Source organism: Crocodylus siamensis, chromosome 13 (genome assembly GCF_052110815.1).
Source record: "Crocodylus siamensis isolate JL-2025a chromosome 13, ASM5211081v1, whole genome shotgun sequence".
Taxonomy (NCBI): Eukaryota; Metazoa; Chordata; order Crocodylia; family Crocodylidae; genus Crocodylus; species Crocodylus siamensis.
Genome location: NC_143407.1, coordinates 8992519 through 9015389, shown reverse-complemented (window position 1 = coordinate 9015389; position 22871 = coordinate 8992519). Strand labels below are relative to the sequence as shown.

The 22871-nt window shown below is 59.4% G+C and overlaps 1 protein-coding gene across 8 annotated transcripts in view; it reads right to left on the bottom strand.

Moving 5' to 3' along the window:
* The window catches only part of MICAL1 (microtubule associated monooxygenase, calponin and LIM domain containing 1), a 41786-nt gene that overhangs the window by 9936 nt on the left and 8979 nt on the right, over positions 1–22871 (bottom strand). For 2 of the 8 annotated variants that reach the window (XM_090025345.1, XM_090025347.1), the window contains exons 2-21: positions 20007–20297; positions 18287–18494; positions 17399–17515; positions 16668–16772; positions 15627–15782; positions 15323–15423; positions 14783–15040; positions 13213–13328; positions 12040–12166; positions 11378–11447; positions 9051–9198; positions 8540–8727; positions 8226–8335; positions 7053–7103; positions 5664–5777; positions 4973–5147; positions 3452–3510; positions 2558–3239; positions 1999–2084; positions 1600–1698 (exon numbers count right to left, since the gene is read on the bottom strand). In XM_090025345.1, the coding sequence (XP_089881471.1) occupies positions 1600–1698; positions 1999–2084; positions 2558–3239; positions 3452–3510; positions 4973–5147; positions 5664–5777; positions 7053–7103; positions 8226–8335; positions 8540–8727; positions 9051–9198; positions 11378–11447; positions 12040–12166; positions 13213–13328; positions 14783–15040; positions 15323–15423; positions 15627–15782; positions 16668–16772; positions 17399–17515; positions 18287–18494; positions 20007–20270 (3234 nt within the window). In that variant the 5' untranslated portion in view covers positions 20271–20297. Of the gene's footprint in view, positions 1–1599; positions 1699–1998; positions 2085–2557; positions 3240–3451; positions 3511–4972; positions 5148–5663; positions 5778–7052; positions 7104–8225; positions 8336–8539; positions 8728–9050; positions 9199–11377; positions 11448–12039; positions 12167–13212; positions 13329–14782; positions 15041–15322; positions 15424–15626; positions 15783–16667; positions 16773–17398; positions 17516–18286; positions 18495–20006; positions 20298–20585; positions 20710–21264; positions 21280–22871 lie in introns of those variants that run through there. The other 6 variants (XM_090025349.1, XM_090025348.1, XM_090025346.1 and 3 more) reach the window with 6 other exon arrangements.

Sequence of the window (22871 nt, the reverse complement as noted above, 5' to 3'; positions counted from 1 at the left end):
CCCTCTGGGAGCTGAAGAGCCGTGTCCTGCAGAGTGCGGATATGTGGGCACCCAGGGAAGGCCGCCTGCCCAAATACCCTCCCCAGGGCCTGGTTCAGACCAAGGTCAAGCTGCCTCCAGGGCCCCAGATGGCAAAGGGCCACAGGCCAGGCTGCCGCTGGGACCAACGCCCCTGGGCCTGCTGTCCTCGTATAGGGGTCACAATGCTACGCCGAGGAGGCCATTTCTGCCGTCCAAACACCCACAGCCCCCACTGCGGGACACCCTCCTCCGCCCTGCGCTGGGAGGCAGAGCCTTGCACTGGCTGTGGGGGGACCTCTGAGCCCAGGTCTCACTGATAACCTGGGGGCTCTGCATCCGGGGTCTGCAGAAAATCTCTCGTGACCTTCCTGGCAGGGTGCCCTGCCGTGTTGGATCACAGCCCCACACGGCCGCAGGCTGAAGGCAGACGTGCCTGCAGCATCGCCTCTTCCAGCCCCTGGAGCCACCTCCGCACCGGCAGCTTGCACCCTGAGCACCCCATTAGTTTTATCAAGCCAAGTTCTCTGTTACAGCCACATCTCCTCTGATCCCACCAGGCAGCTCTGGAGCAAGGATTCCTGTCCTTACAATACAACCCCCCAACTGCAGGAGCCACCAGGTCAAGAGCAAGCCTAGATGGGCCACTGGTCTGTTCTCATGCAGCCACATCTGAGATCCTGGCTGGCTCCACTGGCAAGAACAGAGCAGGACAGACGGGACAAATCCACGGCAGCATAATGGGCTGGGGAGGCTGTGACTGGGATGGCACTGGGTGCTCCCCTGGCCTGCGTCTGACACCTGCTGGAGAGGACAGCAGGAGAACTCGGCTCCACAACCTGCTGCATTGCCAAAGAAGAGTAAAGGGGCCAGGATACCTTTATGGAGGAGAAATGCTAATAGAAAGGGGCCTGATGTGTGCAGTTTGTTGTCACCAAGCTACAAAACAACGTAGTGGGTGTGTGGGTTTTTCTAGGCTTCTGTAATTTGCTGGTTGCCCCATCGGGCCAGGAAGGGCTTCTGTCCCCTCGTGTTGCTACATGTGCCAGGGTTTATCTTGTTTCGCCTTACTCAGAGGCACTGGGTGTGGGCTACAGCCAAGCCAGGGGACCTTGAGTGGCGTGTGCCGGTGTTGTGCCTGGGACCGAAACCTGGAGGAGCCTGCTTAGAGGGGCTTCCTGGTCAGGGTCAGGCCGATCGCCACATCAGGGGGAGGAAGGAATTTTACCCCACAGTCCAACTGGTCTGTCCTGTAGGGGTTTTGCTCTGTAGTGAAGGGGAACACGGTCCTCTTCCTTTCATCCCCAGTATATTTAACAGCCTTGCAGTGGCACGTGCCATTGTCCCCCTGCTTTGCTGGTGACAGGTGCGGGTGCTCTCGGGCTACGTGCCTTGCAGGTGTGGGTCAGGGCTCTTTGTGGAGTGTAAGGAATAGGTTAGACGAGCACTTGTGTGTAACATCTTAGAGAGGGATGCACTTGCCTTGAGCTGGGGGTTGGACTACTTGACCTCCTGGAGTCCTGCTTTTCTATGAATCTTCCCTAGCCCTCTCCCCTGGACGGGGCCAGGCAGGGGCATTACCTGGGCTTTACAGAACCTCTTCATCTGGGCCTCCTTGGCGCGACGGGTCAGCGTCCTCCGCCACGTGGGGTACTTCTCCTTCACATCCAGAATCTCGGCCTGGAAGCAGAGCACAAGGGAAGGGGGCAAAAGAAGCCGTGTTTCCTATGGGGCTCACAGCAGGCAGGGGAAAGCCCGAGAGACTGGAGACGTCTTCAAGCCTGATAAAGGACTTAAGTGAGCATTTCCTTATTGGCTGTAAACAGGCAAGTGGCCAGGCCCCAGCCAGAGAGCTGAGAGTCTAATTAGAGAGGAGGAAGATGGAGAAAGCAGAGCAGAGGGGTAGATGGAGGGGTGGAGAGGGACAGATGTGGCTGCAGGGAACAAGGAGCACTTCATTATAACCAGCTTCAAACTCACGTCTGCAAAGTACACAGCATCCTCACTCGCCGCTGCCACCACCTCCTCCTCTTCCTCCTCCTCATCGCTGTCAGTCTCCTGCAAGTCTGTCCAGAGAAGCAGCATTTAAGCCTGGCCCCTGGGGGGCTGCTCCCATTTGGGGATTCAGTCAGCCAAGCTGGTCCCAGCCCAAGGCTGCCAGCTCAGAAGCCAGTCAGTGCCAAGCGGGATGGAGGTTTTATGAGCTGAGCACCCGTCTGTTGGGAACCAAACGCACCAACCTCACTGCACGCCACACAACAGCCACCGGGAGCTGCCTTCTGCCTAACCTGGGCGGGACGGGAACCGGTCCCCTGGAGGGGAAGGGGTGTTCCGATCCCTCTCCGCAGACATGACCTGAATCATTGCCGTACGCAACATTTCTGGGAAGGCACAGATGGCCCAGCCCTCGCTGCCTGCCCCAGAGGGCTGTTTGGCAGGGAAAGCCACCCCACCCACAATACTGGATACTGGGAAGGGAGTTCACAGCGGGACCCGGCAACTGAGCTGCATCAGGCCTAGAGACTCAGCCCACGATTACCTTCTTCCTCCTCCTCCTCGAACCTGTGCTGGCCCAAGCCGACCTTCCCCCTGTCTGGGACACTCCAGGAGGGCACCGCTTTGTGCTGCGGCGGCTGGGGCTCCCCCTGGATCTCTGCCTCACCGTCTGAAGTCACATTCAGCGTGGCCAGTCTGAGCTTCTCCAGTTCCGACAAGAAAATCTTCTTCTTTTTCCCAGTGTTGTCCTGCCACTCTGTGTCCTCCCTGGACTCTGGGGGCACAGACACCTTTTCCAAAGGCAGAGGCTCTGGAGTGGCCGGCTGCAGCGGCATCTCCGGGTGGCTGTGTTCGTGGATGCCTTGTTCCTCACGGTGAGGTCTGCTGTCTCCTAATCCAGGCCCAGGCTCCACTGGCAGGACCCTGGCTCCCACCCCAGAGGGCATGGTGTCCTCTGCAATCTCCTCCAGCATCTCTTGGGCTTCCTGCTCATCCACACTGCTCAAGGTCCCATTCTCACCGTAGGGGCTGATGGCTACCTGGTCTTCTCCAGCCCCTTCCCGTGGCTCTGGAGGGTGATCTGCTCTCACTTGATTTGAGAGGGAGCCCGGGCTGCCTGGAGGACTTGGCAGATCAGAATCTGTTTCCATTCTTGCTCCCTCAGAGGCCGAGCCCGGGCTGCCAGGGTCCAAGGCAGCGCGGTGTTGGATGCTCCGGGATGGATCCTAGCAGGAACCAAATGCAGACCATTAGCCTTCCCAGCGAGTTATCGCTATGAGCAGATGTAGCTGTCTGCCAATGGCTGGGAGACAGCTGCAGGGGACCTCACTGGCTGGTTACTGGGGAGCCCCAGACTTCAGTTCCCAGGCACAGCTGTATCTGCAGGGATGGGCCCGGGTAGCCCTCAGCTCAGCCCCAGAAGTGGGGGCCTACTTACCGTGGGTGGTGGCACGTCCGGGCTGTGGGGGTTGTAGTGCAGCAGGCAGTAGAAGTGTCCTGAGGGCATAAAGCAGACAGTGTCATGAGCTGCCCCATCACTCAGCGGACAGCTCCAAGACTACGGCACTACTCCAGCTGAGCTAGGTCGGGACCGCTGGCTGCAACAACACGCTGCCTGTTGGCTGAAAGCAAGGCCACAGGCTTCGACCAGACTGTGCCAACGCTCCTGTAGCCCACTGGCTAGGTTCTTGCCTTTCCTAGGCTTTTACCCTTCCTCTCTGGGTCAGACTGATCGCCATATCTGGGGTCAGAAAGGTCAGACTGGTGCAGACAAGGGGGGTATTGCCTTCCTCTGCTGTGGAGGCACACCCCTCTTCCTTGCATCTCTCACATGTATTAAATAGCCTTGCAGGCAGGACACAGCCAGTGCCCTCGTCCACCCCTCTGCTTTACCTGCAGCAGGTTCAGGTGTTCTTGGTGTCCTCAGGCTACGTGCCTTGTAAGGCATGTGATCGGGCTGATTGGTTTGACAAGCACTAGTATAGGACGGCTTGGATGAGGATGCACCTGCCTGGAGCCAGGGGCTGAACCGAGTGATCTCGTATGAAAGGAAGAGACGAGCCGAGAGAAATGCAGCCACTGCCTGCCTGTCTCAGGTCCATGTCAAAGTGATGGAAAAAGGCCACAGGGGCTGAGCCAGGTCAAGCAAACCCATGTGGCTTCTCAAATGGGAAGGTGGCTACTTGCTGCATCTCCAAGCCCAGAGCAGGCCAGCAAAGCCGATGCTGCCAATTGCCACATTTGCTTTTCTGGAATCTTTTCTCAGGCTTTACGGAAGGAAACAATTTGCTCGCCCGGCACTCTGATAACGAGCACATCAACCCCACGCAGCTTTCCTGAGCCTGGAGGGCAGCACAGATGTTCCCATAAGGCGGGGGCTGTTTCTTTGTTCATTAAATCATAGAGAAGTGGGGCTGGAAAAGACCTCCAGAGGTTACATCTAGTCCATCCCCTGCCTGAGGCAGGATCAGTCCTGTCTAAACCCTCCTGTCTAAAATCCATAATTTAACCTCTTAGTAAAATTACCGTCAGCCCTGACACAGCGCAAGGCATCACACCCAAACCTCCCACAGGTAAAGCAAGGGAACCACAGCAGCCAGCGCCCTGCTTCTGTAAAAAGGTGGCTCAAGAGATCCCCGGTAGAGGCCAGTAGCGACACCAGCTGAACAAAAACTTTCCCCTGAGACAGTGAACTGGCAAGTGGGGGCGCTGACACACCATCCTGCCTCCCAGACGTGCACCTCAGTTTGAAGGGGAGCTCTGTTTGTTGCAGGGGCTGTGCGAGGCCATCACACCAGCCCAGGACAAACAGCCCAGCAACCTCCTTGGGGTGGGGGAGAACAGCCAGTTGGCACGATGCACAACAGGAGGGAAGGGCTCAGGACCCTGGCACAAGCCTACACCTGGCCAGTACCTTCTTAAGGTAGTCCCCTGCCACCACCCCCAGCCCCAGACTCACCGTCCTCCTCACTGAAGGCAAAGTCGCCCAGGCGCAGCGTGGCACCGCACCGCCAGCACTGGAAGCAGCCTCGGTGGAAGAAGTGCCCCTCAGCGCTGACCCTCTCCAGGATGTACACCCGCTGACCGCAGAAGTAGCAGGCATCGCTGCTCTCTGCGGTGGACACGGCCGAGCTCTGCAGAGGAGACCACGTAGCCTCAGCTGAGAGGGCTGGGCACTACCTGCTGGCTGAAATGCCAGGCCCTGGCAGACAGCTGATCCCACACCTGCCTAGGCTGCTCTGTTTGTAAGCTGGGAGCTGGCTTCTCTCCAGGGCCCTCATGGGGCTGTCAGAGGCTAAGGGGCAAGGGATGCCCAAGGATGCATGGCAGAGCCTGGCACAAGAGGGCTGATGGGGTAAGAAAATGCCATAGCCCCTCCCCAGGGCTGTCCCTTGCACACAAGGGCGTAAACACCACTAGGCTCTGCTCTCCTGAATGCTTCGGCTACTCCCAGCTCAGCCTAGATCCAAAGCCAGGGGGGCAACCCCTTGCTTCGCCCTCCTCACCCCCAGGCCAGGCAGTCCCTGTTAAGTGGACTGGGCTTTCCCTTGCAACACCCTCCCCATCACCTATAGAAAACGCAGGAGACCTTTGGGCCAAAAGCAGTCTGCCCGGTTGCCCTTGCTGCTTTGCAAGAAGCAGAGACTGACCTGCCTCTGCACCGTGGGGGACTTGGGGACCTCGGTCTCCGGGGTTTGAGGCTGCTCACGACTCCCCTGGCCAAGGTCAACAACAGAGGAGTCACCTTCCAAACTTGAGTCCAGCTAAACAGCAACCCAACAGGGGAGAGCTCAGTGCGTCATTCTGGCCCACCAGAAGTTAGCAGGACCATGGCTCCTTCCCCAGCGTGGACACGAGAGGAGGCTGGGCCCATACTGCAGCATCAGGCACTATGTGCCAGCCCCCTGCTGTCCACGCAGCGCCCACACCTTTGAGGCTGAGTGCGCCCACTGTCTGGGCAAAACGCCTGGGGTCTAATGAGAGGAGACCAGCGAGGCCAGGCAGAGAATAGCTGAAGGACCCAGCTGGCAGACAGAGCTGCTCAGGGACACAGCAGCCCAGGTCCCTTCAGCCCAGGAGCGCAGGAACATTTTCAGCCCCGAGTCACTGCAGACTCCTCCTCCAGCCCATCAACTAGCTGGTACAAGGATCAGTACGTTTGGCTGGTGCACAAGGCAGGAGGCTCAGGGCCTGCTCTGTCAGTCGGTGTTTGGAGGTAGCGTCTACATGAGCAGCCCATATACACCCCAACCCACTGCACAGCCACCTGGCCAGGCACGTGCTGGGGAGGCAATGCCTTGGGTCAGTGCCTTGAAGCTGCACCACGTGCCTGTGCTTAGATGCGGCTCCATGTGGAATCAGCTTTTTTTTGGAAAAATGTTTGTGTTCCAAGTCAAATTAGCCAATTCGGTTTCAAATCCTTTCGATTGAGCAACACTCAATCATTCGAGCACCATACATGGCACTACAACCAGCAAGTATCCTCCACCCCAGATTTTTCAGCCTGAGGCTTCAGATACGATGTCTACCAATGGATTTGGGAGTATGTGCAGGCCCATGCCTGGAGGCTTGGGATTCGGATGCCCCCGAGTCTCACTTGCCCTTGACAAAAGGCCACAGGAGCAAGCTAGGGAAAAGTCCCCCATTTCCATAACGCAGGCATGTAGCCGAGATCCTCCCACTGGAAGTTGGCCATTGGAAAGCTAATTATAAGACTCGCGTACGGCGTCCTGTCTACAGTGCACTGAACAGGGGTACACCCTTTACTACACAATGCCATTCAAGTCTACCCTGGACCTTCCTCAGCACCCCACATACCCCACTCCCCCATAACCAAATTCCCTCCAGTGCCCACTCCCACTGACCTTGGACCCCGCGCTGCCAAGCAGCACCAGGCACTCCCTTCCCAGGGACACAGCCTGCTTTCCCCATCGCACCCTGCAGTGATGCACCCAAGGACCCGAGTCTTGTGTCCAGCATCACAGTGCACCAGCTTCCAGCCTGGCCCCAGACAGCACATTTCAGGGAGCTAAACTCACCGTTGCTTCCTTCTTTGGCTTCTTGGTCTCAGCATCCTGCTGGGAGCGGTCCTGAAATCAGAGATGGGGCTGGCTGAGCAAGGCTGTGGCAGATAGGCCATAGTTTCATAGTTTCTAGGGTCAGAAGGGACCTGAGTAGATCTAGTCCGACCCCCTGCCACGGCAGAAAAGAGTACTGGAGTCAGACGACCCCAGCAAGGTGTACATCCAACCTCCTCTTAAAGCCCCCCAGGGTAGGCGCCTGCACCACTTCTCTTGGAAGCTGGTTCCAGATCCTAGCCGCCCTGACTGTGAAGTCGTGCCTCCTGATATCTAACCTAAACCTACCCTCTGCCAGCTTGTGACGATTATTCCTAGTCACTCCTGGTAGTGCACGGGGGAACAGGGACTCCCCCAATGCCTGCTGGTCCCCTCTGACTAGTCTGTAACAGACCACTAGATCCCCCCTCAGCCTCCTCTTGTGGAGGCTGAACAGGTTCAGGTCCCGTAGCCTCTCCTCGTGGGGCCTGCCCTGCTGTCCCCGATCATACCAGTGGCCTCCTCTGGCCCCTCTCCATGTTGTCCACATCCCTCCTGAAGTGCGGCGCCCAGAACTGGACACAGTACTCCAGCTGCGGCCTGACCAGCACCGCACAGAGGGGGAGGATCACCTCCCTGGCCCTGCTCGAGATGCATCTGTGGGTGCATGACAAGGTGTGGTCGGCCTTCCTAACTGCATCCCCACGCTGCCGGCCCATGTTCATCCTGGAGTCAATAATGACTCCAAGATCCTTTTCTGCCTCTGCCCTGATGAGAAGGGAGTTCCCCAACCTGTAGGTATGGTGCTGGCTCGTCCTCCCCAGGTGCATCACCTTGCACTTGTCTGTGTTGAATCCCATCCTGTTCTCATCCGCCCACCCCTGTAACCTGTCCAGGTCTGACTGCAGCCTTTTCCTCCCTTCTAGCGTGCCCACATCCCCCCACATCTTAGTGTCACCAGCCAGATCCCTTCCACATCACTGTGCTGCCACCTTGTCCCCTCGGTGCTGCCTGGCAGGGCAGACATCCCCACTGCCCATAACAGGGCTCAGGGAGGGAAGGGCACCAGCTGCCTGGCCCCAGGGAGGAGTGCCCATGTGACAGGGCAGCTCATGGGCTGCAACCTGCCACACAGAGACCCCCGGGGCCCATTACCTGGGCGCGCTTGCGTGTCAGACTCAGACTCTTCTGGAGCTTGCTGAGGAACAGGATGGCTCCCCTGGTGCCGCGCGGTGTCAGCGGCTTCCTCACCCGCTCCTCCGGTTCTGTGAGAGGGAACCCACACCACCCGTGTTACGTGGGGCCGGCCCCGAGAGAGCCCAGCCAGTGTTTCCCGAACCCAGCTCCCCCCTAACCGAGGCTGGAGAAAACACAGTCGAGGGTGCCTGTGGTTACAACCATGGGGGAGGCAGGAAGGCAGCCCAGGGAGACCCAGCCCTGCCCCAGCCCCGGGCCTAGAGGTTTCTCACCTGGAGGCACCTCGAAGGCATCGAAGACCTGGCTCAGGTAGGCGATGAGGCCCAGCTGGTCAGCCTCAGACATTGAGGCCATTTCAGTGCTGGAGAGGACAGGTGGGATGCCCAGCTCCTGCTCGGCCAGGTCCAGGGCCATCTGGTTATTCCCAAACGGGTCATTCTGAGCCAGGGAGTCGAAATCTCTGGGGACAGACACAGGGCATCAGCTTTGTGCTGTCATCAGTGGTCAGGCCAAGAGACTGCATCAGTCCTTGGCCTGTGGGGTTCAAGTGAATGGGTCTGATGTTGTGTGGACGGGGCAGCCAGGGTCTAATGGGAAAAGGGAGGAATCAGTGAACTGGAAACAGGGGCCAGCAACGAGGGAGGCATCATCTTCCCTTCTGTAACACACCTCCCACCCCTCCAATTCCACCGGCAAATTAAGAGGAGCTGAGCCCCCTGGGCAGCACCGCCTGGGCCACCCACCCACCCACTCTGCAGCCCCTGGGACAGGCCGGAGACTTACAGCAGGTCGGGACGGAAGTGATGGATGAGGGCGCACAGGGCCAGGCCGCTCTTCCAGGAGTGCGTGAAGTCTGCCACGGCCACGCCACGGTAGCCGGCTGTGTGCGCCTGGCACCAGTGCAGCAGCTCCTCGTAGCCCCTGCTGGAGTCTGGGGACACAGAAAGGGGCAGCGCTGGCATGTCAGGGCACGGCAGTGGCTGGGCAGAGGCCCCGCAGCCAGGGAAGAAGCCCCACACACAGCACCTCCAAGCAAGCCTTTGGCCCGCGGTGCAACCACCAGCGCCGGGAGCTGCCAGGGTCCCAAGTGCAGCTGCACCGTTACCTAACGAGCTGGTCACGTCATCAGGCCCGAGAACTGAGTGCAAGGCCGCATCGTTCTCAGAGAGGACGGCATCTCCTGCAGCTACCCTGCCAGCCCACTGGCGCCCCAAATCCACCCCGATCCACAGGCCGAGGCCCAGGACACGTTTCCATGGTGCCTCCTGCACGGTGCCCTCAACCCAAGGAAGGAGGGGCAGCGAGGGGACTCTAGGGAATAAGCCGAGACCGCCATGTCCTGCTGCCCCCTCTCCCATGTCAGTGGGGTTCCCTACCCCTCTGCCAGCACCCACATACCTCCCTTTGCCCTCAAGATTGCCAGTGTGCTGCAGAAGAGAGCAGGAGGGAGAGGGAAAGCTGAGAGGGCAGCAGAGCAGGGGCCTGGAGACAAAGACAGGAGGAGGGGGCACGTGCCGCAGAGCACATGCAGCATGGGAGCTCCAAGACAGACCCGGACACGGGGCCCTCCCGCTGCCTCAGCTGAAGGCTGAAAGCCAAATACTGTCACAAAAGAGAGATCAACATTTAATTGGTGCACGCCCAGCCCTGTGTGCCAAGGAGGTTGTGCCAGAAGTTCACCAGAGGTGTGTCACCAGGGTTTATGTACCCAGCTGGGAAGTGTGGGCAGATGTCACGGTTCAAGGGAAGAGGAACAGCTGGGCCCTTAAGACAAGATTCATTCACTGCCCCTCGCACTGGAAAGCTCACCTGGCCCAGGGCAGGTTTCAACCCTGGATTAGAAACCCAGTCCTGTGCCCCCGAAGTCAGTGGGAGCTTTCCTGTCTGGCTAGGCACCAAAACAAACCGTCCCCCGAGGAGGGGAATATGCCTCCCAGCCAGAGCCCGGAGAGGGAGCTATCCTCTGGCTTCTCTATTTCACAGGCTGCTCAGGTGATGATGCCTGAACCACAGATGACGGGCTCCTTATGCGAGCTTCCCTCTAAGAGTCATACCAGGGAGGAAGTGGAGTTTATCCGAACCATTTTAAAACAACTGGAAGGCACACGGCTCCTCTGCCCTGACCACCCATGGCACCAAACAAGCTCCCAGCAGAGCTCACTTCGCAAACATGCAGCCGGTGCTGGAGGGTGGAAAAACTACAGCTGGCCGACACGCGTGAGAAGCCAAGAACACGTGAACTAATGTGATGGGGAGCATTTGGGATGGACAGCATTAAGTGCGGGCTCTGAGCATATCATCCAGCAGTCCCACCCTATCAGACAGCCAGATCGTGAGCTTGCCAAGGCAGGGACTGCCCTCTCTGTCAATTATCTGTACATACCCTGGCACAGGGGACTGTGAGGCTGCAACGGGGTTCCCAGGCATAACAGGACTATATACACACCTACCCATGGGGATTCAGCTACCTAAGTAGGACTAACCCCTGCCCCCAGGCAGCGCTGGAAGATCTTGCCTCTCACTCACTTCCTGGGACCCCTGTGCTGCTCAGGGAGCCAGCCCCCCCCTTAACAACACTCACTCCTCCCTGCATCCTCCTGTTCCTGGTCCGTTATGGGGCTGCCCGATTCCCGCTGACCCATTCACTCCCTGATGTGCCCCTGCCTGATTTCAACTGCAGACCCCCTGGGCCCAACCCTGCCCGATCCACAGCCTGTGAGCCCCTGAGCACCCTGCAGTTAATCTGACAATAGCATCAGCATCCCTTGGCAGGGCAGGGAGATCAGGATTTAAAGGGGGCTAATACGACTCTGATCTCCCTGGAGAAGAGCAGGAGAGAGAGGGGATGCTGGCTCTGTTAGCTCAGGGATGCCCTGTCCTCCTCCACCTGGTCAAAGCTGGTCCTGAGCACCAGCTGCTGGGGTCCAAGCAGGCACCAGGAGACAGTAATGAGGAGGTCAGCGACAGGGTGGAAGCCAGAGGCGGGGGTCTGAAGTGGGCAATGCGAGGCAGAGGCTCAGTACGGACACTGGGAGGAGGGGAAAGCTTCCAGCTGCTGCTGCGGCTCAAGGTGGAGAGGGTGGTACCAGGGCAGGAACGTCTGGACTTGCCTGTGCTGATGCGATCGTTGCTCTTCTTATGATCGTGCTCCACCGTTCCCGTGAGGTACTGGTCACGCACCTGCACACAGAAACACCCAGGCTGTGGGCTACTGAGGCTGCAGCAGCAAGGCAGCCACAGAAGAAGGGGACTGAGCTCTCAGGGAAGGGAGGCCGAAACCTCAGCAGAGGGGAAACTCTCACACGAGGAGCCCATATCCTGCACGCAAGGCCTGCGGCCACCCCTGCACTCCCATTGCGAGGAGCCAGCAACGCAGGAACTGCGCGGCTCCCTGCTTTCTCCTCCACAGTCAGCACAGGGGATAAAACCGGGGGCTGAGCAGTCCTTTCCTGAGTTACCCTCCTTGCTTGAGAGCCGTGAGAACTCCCCAGCCCGAGAGCAGGGGCTGGAGCTGTGGGGAATCAGCACGGCGTGGGGGATCCTACAATTTGGACAGGCCTTATTGCCACCAGGGGCGGAGCAGAGATCTTGCAAACTCAGTGCTTGGCCCCCAGGATGACAGGTGCCCGTCACGTTGGCTAAGAACACCACCCCCAAGCACTCCTCTGTGGAGGTCACGAGTCCAGCGGGTAGGTAGAAACAGCTTTAGGAACAAGGACCGCTGCTCATCCCACCACCAGCCTAGAGCCCTGGTGGGGTGTGACTGAGTTACCTGGTTGGGCTTTATGGAGTTGAGATTGATGTTGGGGTAGCGCGTGGTAGGGTCGATGCTGTACTGGCTGATGTTCTTGTTGGTGTTGTCGGCGGACGTCTGGGACAGATGCTGGTATATGCTTTCCCTGTACAGGGGCAACCGTGTGGGTTAGACAGGGACAGGAAGGGTTCGTGAGATGGTCCAGGCAGATCCCACAGCTGTGATGGTGTCACCACAGGCAGGGGACACTTCCTGACAGTCCATGGACTTGGGCTGTGCAATTAGTGCTGGTGAAAGGTACCACCAGACTGAAAGCCCAGGAGGCCTGAGCCCCTATTTGTCCACCGCAGCAGGGCAGGCCTCCCCCACGCTTGAGGAGGGACCCTCCCGGAGCCGTGAGAGATGCCCCGTCCTCAGGGGGCTCTTAGTCACTGGCGGCCTCAGCCAAGGGCCAAGGAAGACACCAATCAGCGCCAGCCGTGATGGTTGCTCACACCATGCACCCAGCTGGAACCCACTAGGAACTCATCTGTGACCCACACCTAGTTCATGCAGGGCCCCAGACCACCAGCCCTGCTCGCCGGGGCTGGACCCCGCAGGACAAACTGGAAGGGGAAGGTGATGTAGCCCATTACCCCCGAGCCAGGACTTGAGGGAGGGGGGTGTCCGCTGAGCTGCAGCAGTCAGCAGAGGCAGCCAGCCAGCAATGTGGAACCACTGGCCCTAGTCAAGCATCAGCATTAGCTGGCTGCAGGCAGAGCTCTCTGGACCAAGCCGTGCCGCAGAGGCCTCTCCCCTGCAGGGGCTGGACGCAGGTGGTGCACATGGATCTACGGAGCCCTCCAGTGTCCTCAGAAAACCTGATCGTGATGAGGCAGCTCCTACCTCCTGAACAAAGGGAGGCACAGAGCTCTCCAAAGCAGGGGCTGTGCTTGCATGCAGGAGCACGGGACTGCCAGACAGTCACAGCAGGGGTCCTCTAGGCATAAGACCCACCCCTGCCATGCTGGGCACATCACCTCCCCAATCCCTTGTTCCCTGGGCAGTTCCCTCCTGACACCCCCGAACTGGAGTTCGGCTTGTGCCCTGAATCAGGGAGGTTGAGAGCTCTTCCACAGCACCAACCACATGCGCCCCGCCAACCGGGAACCTGCCTGCAGCCCCTGCGCCCCACGGGAAGGGAGTCCTCACCTCTCAGCCAGCACCTCCAGGGGAGGAGTCCCCGCTGCCCATCTCTTCACCATCCAGGCAGCGTCAAAGGCAGCTAAGAAGCCCCTGGCCACACCAGTGCCCAGTGGCCAGAATGGCTGCAAAACAAGAGGCAGAGAGGGGGGCTGGAGTGGGAGCCATGCGTGTTTTCACTACAGCGAGAAGATGCCTGCAGCCATGGCTCAGATCCCGGGGACGAGGCAGCCTCCTGCTTAGGGTCGGTGCTTGGAAGCAGCTTTGACAGCCCAGAAGGCTGAGCTAACTGGGGATGGCTGTGATGCAGGTGGCTGCCCTGCAGAGCAGCAGGGAGGGGCAGAGGGAGTCTGGGCCCCCACATTAACAAGCGTCTCCCTGCCTCAGCTCTACCCGCCCAACACCTCTGAGCAAGAGCTTAGCCCTCAGCTGGTGAGCCAAACCCTCCCAGACAAAGAGCTGTGTCACTGGGGAAAGCCTTGAGTGGGAGGGTGAAGCTGAGCTGCGGGATGAGACTCCAGACAATGGAGCAGACAGCGGGGGGAGAGAAGGGGACTGCGTGACCTCCGCAGCCCAAGCAATTCAGAGACGCTGCTTGCCCCAGCCCTGTCCCAGCGCACCAGAGACATAGAAAGATGCCAGCTCAGAGACAGGGGAGACTTGTTGGAGAGAGACGCCAACTTGGCCCTGCATGAAGCCGCCTAGCTGAGGGCTTTCATGCTGGGGTGCATGTTCCCAGAGAGAAAAATCTGTAGAGGGGGCATGAGTGGAAAGAACAGAAAAGCAGGAGGAGGGACAGGGGAGAGAGGAGTGGAGAAAACAGAAGGAAAAGAAAACAGGCTCTACAGTTCCTCAGGCTGCAGCAACAGACGGGGCTGCTTTGGTGCACTCTACAACACAGGGCACGGAGCAGGTACGAACGTGCTTGGAAAAGGGTGTGAAATCCTGGAGCATCCTCAGAACCCGAGGCCTGGTGCACTGAGGCCCCAGGGCCTCCACCCTGCAACCTACAGCCACCCGGACCTGTACTGCAAGGCACCCGGCACCAACGCTTCACCGCAAACCCAGCAGCGGAGCCTCGTGGTCTCAGCACCTCAGCATCAAACACTGCTTTGCACCTTGATGGAGCATTTCACCTGGGAGCTCTCAGCACTGCAACTTTCATGAACGCTCTCAGGCCCACAGGGGAGGGAAACACCTCAGTTTGACCAAGGGGAAACTGAGGCACAGAGTGGTGACAGATATATCATGAGCCAGCATCAGGAGCAAACAGGAGTCCTGACCCCTGGCCTTTGCTCTAACTTCTCCCTTTCAGTTCAGCACTAACAAGCTTGGGGCTGCCTAAATCAGCTCCTACACTCCCGGCAAGCTACCGACGCTACATCTGGGTATCACTACAATATCCACGTCCAGTCGCCACCTGAAGGCAGGCCAAGAATCGTGGTATTGGGGAAAAAAAATGGTACTGCCCATCAGTCTGCTGGCAGACAGGGAGAGGGGGATGTCTCAGTCTGAGAGGCAACTTGCAGAAGTGGGGCAGGACCAAGCCCATGCCAGGCTCATTACTGGGCATCCTCACCTCCACCAGGCAGTCTCCCACCAGCCCGACGAGCAGCCGGGCCCCGCCATACTCATACACCAGGGCGGCGTTCTCGGAGCGGTTCATGCAGGTGAAGTCGAACATGTCGACATCGGGCAGGTTCTGGTGGTTTAGTGCAAACTCCATTTTGGGCAGCTGGTAGTTGGTGGAGAAGCTGGCTGCTTCCTTGGCATAGCTGAGAAGGGCTTCGCGGTTCACGTTCTTGGAAGACAGCAGGTTCTCCGTGTCTGACTTGTCCTGCACCAACAAGATGGAAACAGTTGCAGAGCTGACCCCTGGCACTGGTGCCCTCTGCCAAGATGCAGAACAAAATGCATTTATATGTGATGATCTGCACCCCGCACTTTTAAAAACTCTGGATATGCCCATGCCTCAACCTGTAATTAAAAACAGAAGGAAGGGGGTGGGACCAGGATACAGCAGAATATTGAGATCCCAGAGCTCGCGCCTCAGCCCCTACCTACAGCTGATTCTCCCCTTCCTCCTATAAGCAGGGCCCCCATGCTGACCCCCCCTTACCTCTAAAATGACTCCCATCTTTAGCAGACTCTGTTTTTTGGCCGTCATGACAAAATAGTGGGTATCATCTTTGTAGTAGACAATGTTTTCCAAGTCAATCCCTGTTCCAAGATACAAAGCAGAAGACTTAGCAGGAGCTGGGCAGATACTGTTGAAGCCAGCGCTGCTCTCTGCCCTACAGCCTGCTCCATCTACGGACAGCCAGACAGACAGTGGGCACCATGAGCATAGCAACCCCCATCCCACAGGAGGCCGGGGCTCCACCTCCCCCGTCTCCAAAAACCAGCTGGGACCTGGCACCGACCTGTTTTGTTGTAGAGGTTCTGGAAGAACTGCTGCTTGTAGATGCGGGCAACACCACTGATCTCCGGCACCTCCACCTCGGCCCTGCTGTGGTGATTGACAAAGTTCGTGGTGATGCCAATTGCCAGCTTGCCGCGAGTTTCCTTCCGCTTGAACCCTGGGGAGAGAGACACACACGCATCGCTGCTCTGCCACTGAGGTACTGCATGGCCTTGGTCATGCCACCCACTTGCAGCTGGTGGGAAGACCTCTCTAATGACAACTGAGCACCGGCAGGGGGTGGAGGGACCCTCCATGTCCCCAGGAGGGTCCCCGCCTGGCTCAGATGTGGGGCAGGGCAGCGCATCAGGGAAGAGGGAGAACTGGAAGCTGAGGCTGTAGGGATCTCCAAGCAGGCACAGAAAAAGCCCCACTGCAGGGCACTAGGTGCATTTTAAGTCAGGAGGTGGGCAGCCTTGGGGACACAGGCCCTTGCAGGGGTTAGGGCTACCCCGGAGCAGGGGTTCCTCAGGTGCTGCAGCATCTCAAGGCCTTCTCCATCTTCCCCCAGATGCATTTCAGACCTCTCCCAGATCCAGGCGCCCAGGCCTGCCAGGCTGATGAGCGCTCTGTTGGAAGGGGCAGAGCTATGTCCAGACTGAATTCCTCCCCTCAAAGCAACCCCAACCTGATGAGACAGAGGACACCCCTCCACCCTCCAAGCTTGCCCAGGCTGTTCAGGGGGGGCTTCTTCCCATCCCCCTCCAAGAGCCGGGTCAGTCACAACAGCCCACCGCCCCAGGCAACGAGGCTGGAAGCAAGTGGTGGTTTCTGCTAGCCTGGCCACATGGATGGAGGAGATTGGCTACTGCCAGTGGCTAGCCCCAGCACGACGGGGCTGCTCCAGGCCCAGCTGGGCCCCCTACGAGCCCTGCAGAGACTGAGCCAAGAGAAGGGTCATCGGCCTGTGGCACCCCCACCCTTGCTCTCTGCTGGACACGGCCCCCTCCCGCCCACCCCCACCTCTGATGCTGGGCAGCTTGGAGCACACGCAAGCACGTACCTTCAGGCACAAATTTGCCACCTCCTGCAGAGATGAGAACATCAAACACATACTGCCCCACGGGAGAGGAGTTTGGCTGCAGTGTGGCCCTCCAGCCACCGCCTGCTGGGAGAGGACAGGGAAGGGGGCATCAGCAGGGGACCCAAGACGAAACCTCCCTGCCCCTGCAAAGCACACAGGGAAATGGCTGTGTGGCACAGTGGTTAGAGCACATGGGTATGAGTCACCAGATGAGGGCGCTAACCCCTGCGCTGCCACTGACTCATGGGGCAACCCCGGGCAAGCTGCCCCACCTCCCACATCTGCAGAGTGGATATAAAGGCTCCAGGGCTGGCAGTGAGGCTGGATTAGCCCTTGAGGGCAGCCTGCTGCTTCAAATGAACCAGAACATGCCCTGGCATGGCAGCCTGAGTGGAAACCCACCTCCTAGCTCAAACCCACGGCATAAATGTGGCAGGTCTCTGCAGAAGCCCTTCCCTCCCCGCCGCAAGTCAACAGCAGTAACGAGCAAGAGAGGGATAAAGCCGGTCTCAGCCCCCCTCATGCACCCGCAGGGCAGCGGCACCGTGCACGACAGCTGAACTAGCCGCGGGCCAGGCCGGAGCAGCCTCAGTGCCTTCCCGGAAGAGTGCAGCCCATCTGGGCCCCTTCTCCACACCCCCCAACACCCCGTGCAGCCCCACCAGCAGAGCGGGACAGGAGGGCTGCAGCACCCCAGCTCACAAGCCTACCTTTGCCACTGGCCTTCGCCGCTGGGGGCAGGAGCCCCTCGAACTGCACGCTGGTGTGGATCTCGACACCAAGGAGCAAGGCAACCTTGAGGAGGATGAGCTGGAGCTGGCGAATACCTGGAGGAGATGCATCCCCAGCGAGGAAGGAACAGGGGCTGGTTTCAAACTCCCCAAGAGATCCCCCATGTTAAACCCACCTCCATTCCCCTGCCACCACCAACACCCCCGGGGTAACTGACCCCATTCCACCCCTGCTTCCTAGCCATGCAGCTCCCTACGGACCAGAGCCCAGCCTCCCCCAAAAGCCAGATCCAGGAGCTGCACTGAGGGCTGTACAAGCATTGCTTGGGGATCAAAGCCTGTGGCTGGGGGCTGGGGGGGAGCAGAGGAAGTGATTGTAGGTCAGAGGCCAAGCCCCTGCAGGGCCTGCACGTATGCGTCTGCACATATTGGGCAAGCTGGAACAGAGGTGACTTTGCTGTCACAAATCGGGACAGCGGATGTGGTAACAACAGTTTTTTCCACCCACGAGAGCTGCTCTGGGATAGCACTCCCCACATGCCCAGCCCTGGCTGCTGTACTAGACCCTAGATACCGCCCCAAGCTCGGCCCCAGCGTGCCCCAGATACCCTTCCCCCCATACACACAGATCCAGCTCCAGCCTGCCTAAGACAGCCCCAAACATAAGCCCACCCCAGTGTGCTCATGTCCAGTCCCCACTCTTAATCTCCACTGCAGGACGCGCCGAGCACCCCCAAGACCCAGCCCCTGCTGTACTAGACCCCAGGCATCACCTGCCTACTGGCCCATCCAGACCCCAGCCAAGTTTTGCTCCCAAGGGTGATTTCCCCTGTCCCCCGCCCTGCTCACAACCTCATCCCCACTCACTGATGTGGTCCAAGGAGCCGGTGCAGAAGCGCCCGTAGAATTTCTTGGCGCCCAGTGCCCGCAGGTCATGGATGGTGAAAGGCCAGAGGTGCAGCACGTTGTTGCGTGAAAAGGAGTCTCTCTTCTCCACCACCACAACCCGGGCTCCCAGGAAGGCCAGTTCGATGGCTGTGCGGAGCCCGCAGGGGCCCGCCCCAATGATCAGGCACTGGAAGGAGCGATCACAGAGCTGAGCACAGCCCTGTGTGGACAAAACTTCCCGCACAACCACCACCATGATCTCTAGGGATGGGGAGAGGGTCCCATCGGCTTGCTGAGGGAGGGGAGATTAGCCCTGGGCTAAGTCTAAAGGCCTTGGCTTCTGTGAGCGTGAGATGGGAGGTGATGTCCGCACAGCAGCACTGGGGTGACTCTATCAGAGTCGGGGGTGAGAGGGCAGGGCCAGCCAGGCCCCCCCAGTGCGCACCCCAGACTGCATCGTGGCAGATGCACAGGAACCAGGAACGTCCAGAGCTGAAAAAGCCACATATTGCTACAGCTTGTGCTGAAGAGCCAGCATCCATAGCTGGGGGCTGCAATAGCTCATATCCTCTGCGAGCTGGCACAGAGGAAGCCTTGTGACATGCACTCACCCGCAGGTTGCACAAGCAGCCCTAGGTCTGCTCCTAGCCCAGCAGGCTCCCTCCTCCCGACTCTCCTGGGGCACAGTTATCCACAGGCCTTCTCTGCACCGGGGATCTGCCCTGCAGCCTCCAGTGCAAAGCCCCACTGGAGACGGGCAGAGCCTCCAGAAGCCGCCACGGGCACTGGTCCAGCCAGCCCCGGTGCCAAGACAGTGCCTCGCTGCAGAGTAGCCGGGGGGCAGCTATGCTGCAGGCTGAAGCCCTCTGCACAGATAAAGACGACCTGCTGTTCCTCAGCAGAACAGGATGCTTCCCTCTGCTAGGGAAGCCGAAAGCTCAACCGCTACAGCTTGACAACAATCTATTTCAGGCTGCTCTCGTCCAAGGACAGAGGGACGTGGGGGTAAATCCCTCGCTGAAGCCAGCTCACCCTCCCCGCAGCGCTCAGCACTTATCCCCTCTGGCTGGGACACAGCCAGCAAAGGCATTAACTCCTGAAGGGGGACCAAGGCGGAGGGAGCTGGGAATCAGTGCTGGCAGCAGGAGATCCCAGCTCCCAGCCTGGCAGAGGTCTTGACGCAGGGTCTCCCATGCACCCTCCCCTCCTCCACCTCACAGGAGCCCAGCTGCAAACAGGGCCCAGGCTGCAGCTGGCAGGCAGAGCCCAGCAGGGCTCCCCCTGCCCCACGCGCCACATAGCGATGGGCTGCATTTGCACCACGGCTGTTGACGGTGCTAACTGCTGCACTGCTGAACTGCCAAGGCCTGCCACTAATGGCAACAGCCCTGCCTATGCTAATGGGTGCCTTGTGGGGTGCTCAGACCCCTTCCACACCCCCCTCGGGCCAGCCTGGAGGAAGAAGCTGGGCAAGGGATGGCATGACCTCCCTGCCAGCTCAAGAAGCCTCCATGCAGCTGCCTGGGCAGACACTCCGGCAGGTGCAAGCACAGCTGAGGCAGAGGAGCAGCTCCACTTGCCGTGATGAAGCAGTGGGTCGTTAATCTCCACATGCAACAACCACAGGTCGCCTTGGCCCTTTCCCTCGCTCTCTGCAGGGCCCTGCCCCAGCCCCACCGGCCAGTCTGGGCCATCCTACCTTGGTGTTGGCACATGCCCTGCCCTGGTCGTAGTCCTTGTGCCCGGCCTTCTTGTCCAGCTTGCTCCACAGGGCCTTGGCACTCCAGTAGTTGAGGCAGGCTTTCAGCTTGTGGTAGAAGCACAGCTGCCCCGTGTGCTCCAGGCCCAAGTGCCCGCACAGCGCCCGGAAGCTGCCCAGCACCTCCTCGCACTCGTTGGCACGGAGAAAGGTCTCGAAAAGGGCATGAGCCGGATTGCCCTGCTCTCCATCCGAAGCGCTCATCCTGGGGCACGGTGCAGCACAGGGAGCCTGGAAGAGAGCGAGATGCACAGGCTGAGTGGAGAAGTGCAGCTGGGAACCCAGGGTCTCACGCGGCACCCACTTCGCTGCCCCCAGGACTAGCATGGGCCCGGTGGTCCTGCCACTTCCCCTCACAAACACACTGGACTCGTTCCAAGACCCCGCCTGGGGCACTCCGCAGGATTTGAACCCAGAAGCTTCAGAGCTAAAATCCTGCGGGCTGTGTTACAGCCTCTGGAGAAAGACAGGGTAGAGAGGCCTGAAGACCAACATGCTCCTAGGCCAGGTTGCACGCACAAGGATACAGTCCCCCTCGGCCCCTGCCACTGATCAGGCTGTGCCCTGACACACGGAGCCGACCGCTCTCATCAGCGTTACTGGCACCTCCGGCTTCCTGCAGTGCTGAGTGCTGCTGGGTGCTTCGGTGCTGCAGCCGCCGAGCTCACAACGCGCTCAGGAAAGGAGGGTGGAGTCCCAGCTCCCTGCTCAGAGGAGAGCAGAAAGCCTGACATGGATGAGTCCTGATCAGTCCCAGAACTTAGCAGGGCACCTGGGCAAGGCAGGGGGGCTGGGGACTGGGCACATCCCCCTCCCCTCCACCGCCCGATAGCCCTGCTTGCCTCATTACTGAGCCATCCGAGCGTCATGGGATCGTCAGCCCTGGCACAACGGATGGCGGAGGGGATGGTGGCTCGGAGCTGTGCACAGTGGGACCCAAAAATGGAGCAGCAGGACAGGGGGGAAGCAGAGGTGGCAGGTCAGAGCTGCATTGCTCTCCGTGGGGGAAAGCCTGCCCCTGGAAGTGGGAGGGAAGCCAAGGTTTTGGTGGTGGCTGGATGTTTGCAGGGAGCACCCCTCTGCAGCTGGGTCACATCAGCCGCTGCTCCGATAACAGAAGAGCCAAGAGAGGGTGGGGGAGAGACCCAAGGCCCAGTATGGTGCATAAAACAAGGCTCCCAAAACTAAATTTAGGTACCTGAATGTGAGCAGCACCAAGGGGCAGGGCACCCACAGGCCCTGCTGAGGTCCCCCAGAGCTGCAGGCTCAGATCTTAATTCACCAGATGGAAGATCCTTGCTCTAGACACCACGTTTAAACGCTCGGGCCCAAGGACTGCCTGACGTCAAGGACACAGGCGGGTGCGCGGGGGAGGCCAGACCTCAGTGACTGACGACTTCCCCTGCGCAACATGCACCTGGACCTCCCACAGCAGACATGGGAAGTGTTGGAGGCAGCATTAGCAAAGGCCTCCTACTCTTCCTTCTGCTTTATCCTCTGCCCGGGGGTTCCCCTCCTGAAGCATGGCCCGTCTCTGAGGGACCAGGGCATGAGCTGGCAGCAGCGGCTGGCACCAGCATTACCAAAGACTGCAGGCTCCTCCTGCACCCCCACCACTGTGGGGCTCAGGGATATTGCATCCACGGAGCCACAGGCAAGCCTGGGGCTTCACACCAAGCCTGCAGAGCCCTGAGCATGCAATCAAGGCAAGGGGGGAGGTCTGCACCCCTCACATTCCCAGATCATCTGTGCAGCAGGGAGCCGCGATGAGGTGGGCAACGCGAGTGGCAAGCAGCTGATATGTCCCAATGAGGAAAGGAGGCCGTGGGTGGCTGCGGTCAGGAAAAATGACTCTTTCTGAGGCGGCCCTTTGTGCTGCCCACAGCTGCTTGCGTCAGGCCAGCCCACTCCAGCCGGGCTCGGTGGTCATCTGTCTTTGTTCCCAAGGGAATTCAGGACCAGCTGTCAGCAACCCCTGCCCAGCGCTTTGCCCCAACTCCAGCCCAGATGCCCTATGGCAAGCCCCAGGCTATTAGGGCTCACCTCCAGCAACCTGAGCTTGAGCTACCACTTGAGAGGGCCCCGTAGGCCAGTGGCGCGCAACCTTTTTCGACTCCAGGCCCCCCTCGAACGGCGCCAGCCTTCGCTTTCACTCTCTTTTTGACTACAAAAAGCACCAGAGCCATCCTCCTGTTGCAAACGGCTCGGAAAGCGCAGAGCAGGGCAGAGAGGGTTAACTCTGTGAGTTCCTACTTGAAATCTCAGGGTTTATCTTTGCGCTTCATGAGTGCTAACCTCGTGGCGCACCCCAGGGCACCCTTGAAAGGCGCTCAAGGCAAGCCAGGCGCTGCAGCCCCCTGCTTGCGAATCACTGCCCTAATCTGACTTCCACCCACAGGCACAGGTTGCGAGCTCGAGTAGAGAGGTGCTCCGGCTCCAGGCAGCCAGCCCGTCAGGGTGGATCAGGGATTCAGCATCTCAGGTTATGCTGCCTCATCCCACGAGTGTGGTTACTCCCACCAAAGCCTTCTGAGCGAGCAGAGAGAGCATCCCTGAGCACCTGAACCCCAGCAGCGGAGGCCAGTCCCCAAAACACAACGGATCACCGCTGGCCCAAACTGCAGTCCCAGCGCTGACGCCCAGCGTGGACGCGGCCTTCATTTAGGGAGCTCCCACTCCAGTCAAAGTCCTAGCTTGCAGCCTTCTCTCCCATGCTGGGTCTGTAACGAAGCATCAATGCTGTCCCCAGCTCTCAAGCTGAGCTGCCAGCCTGGGAAAGCCTGCATCTGACTTGCAAATGAGACA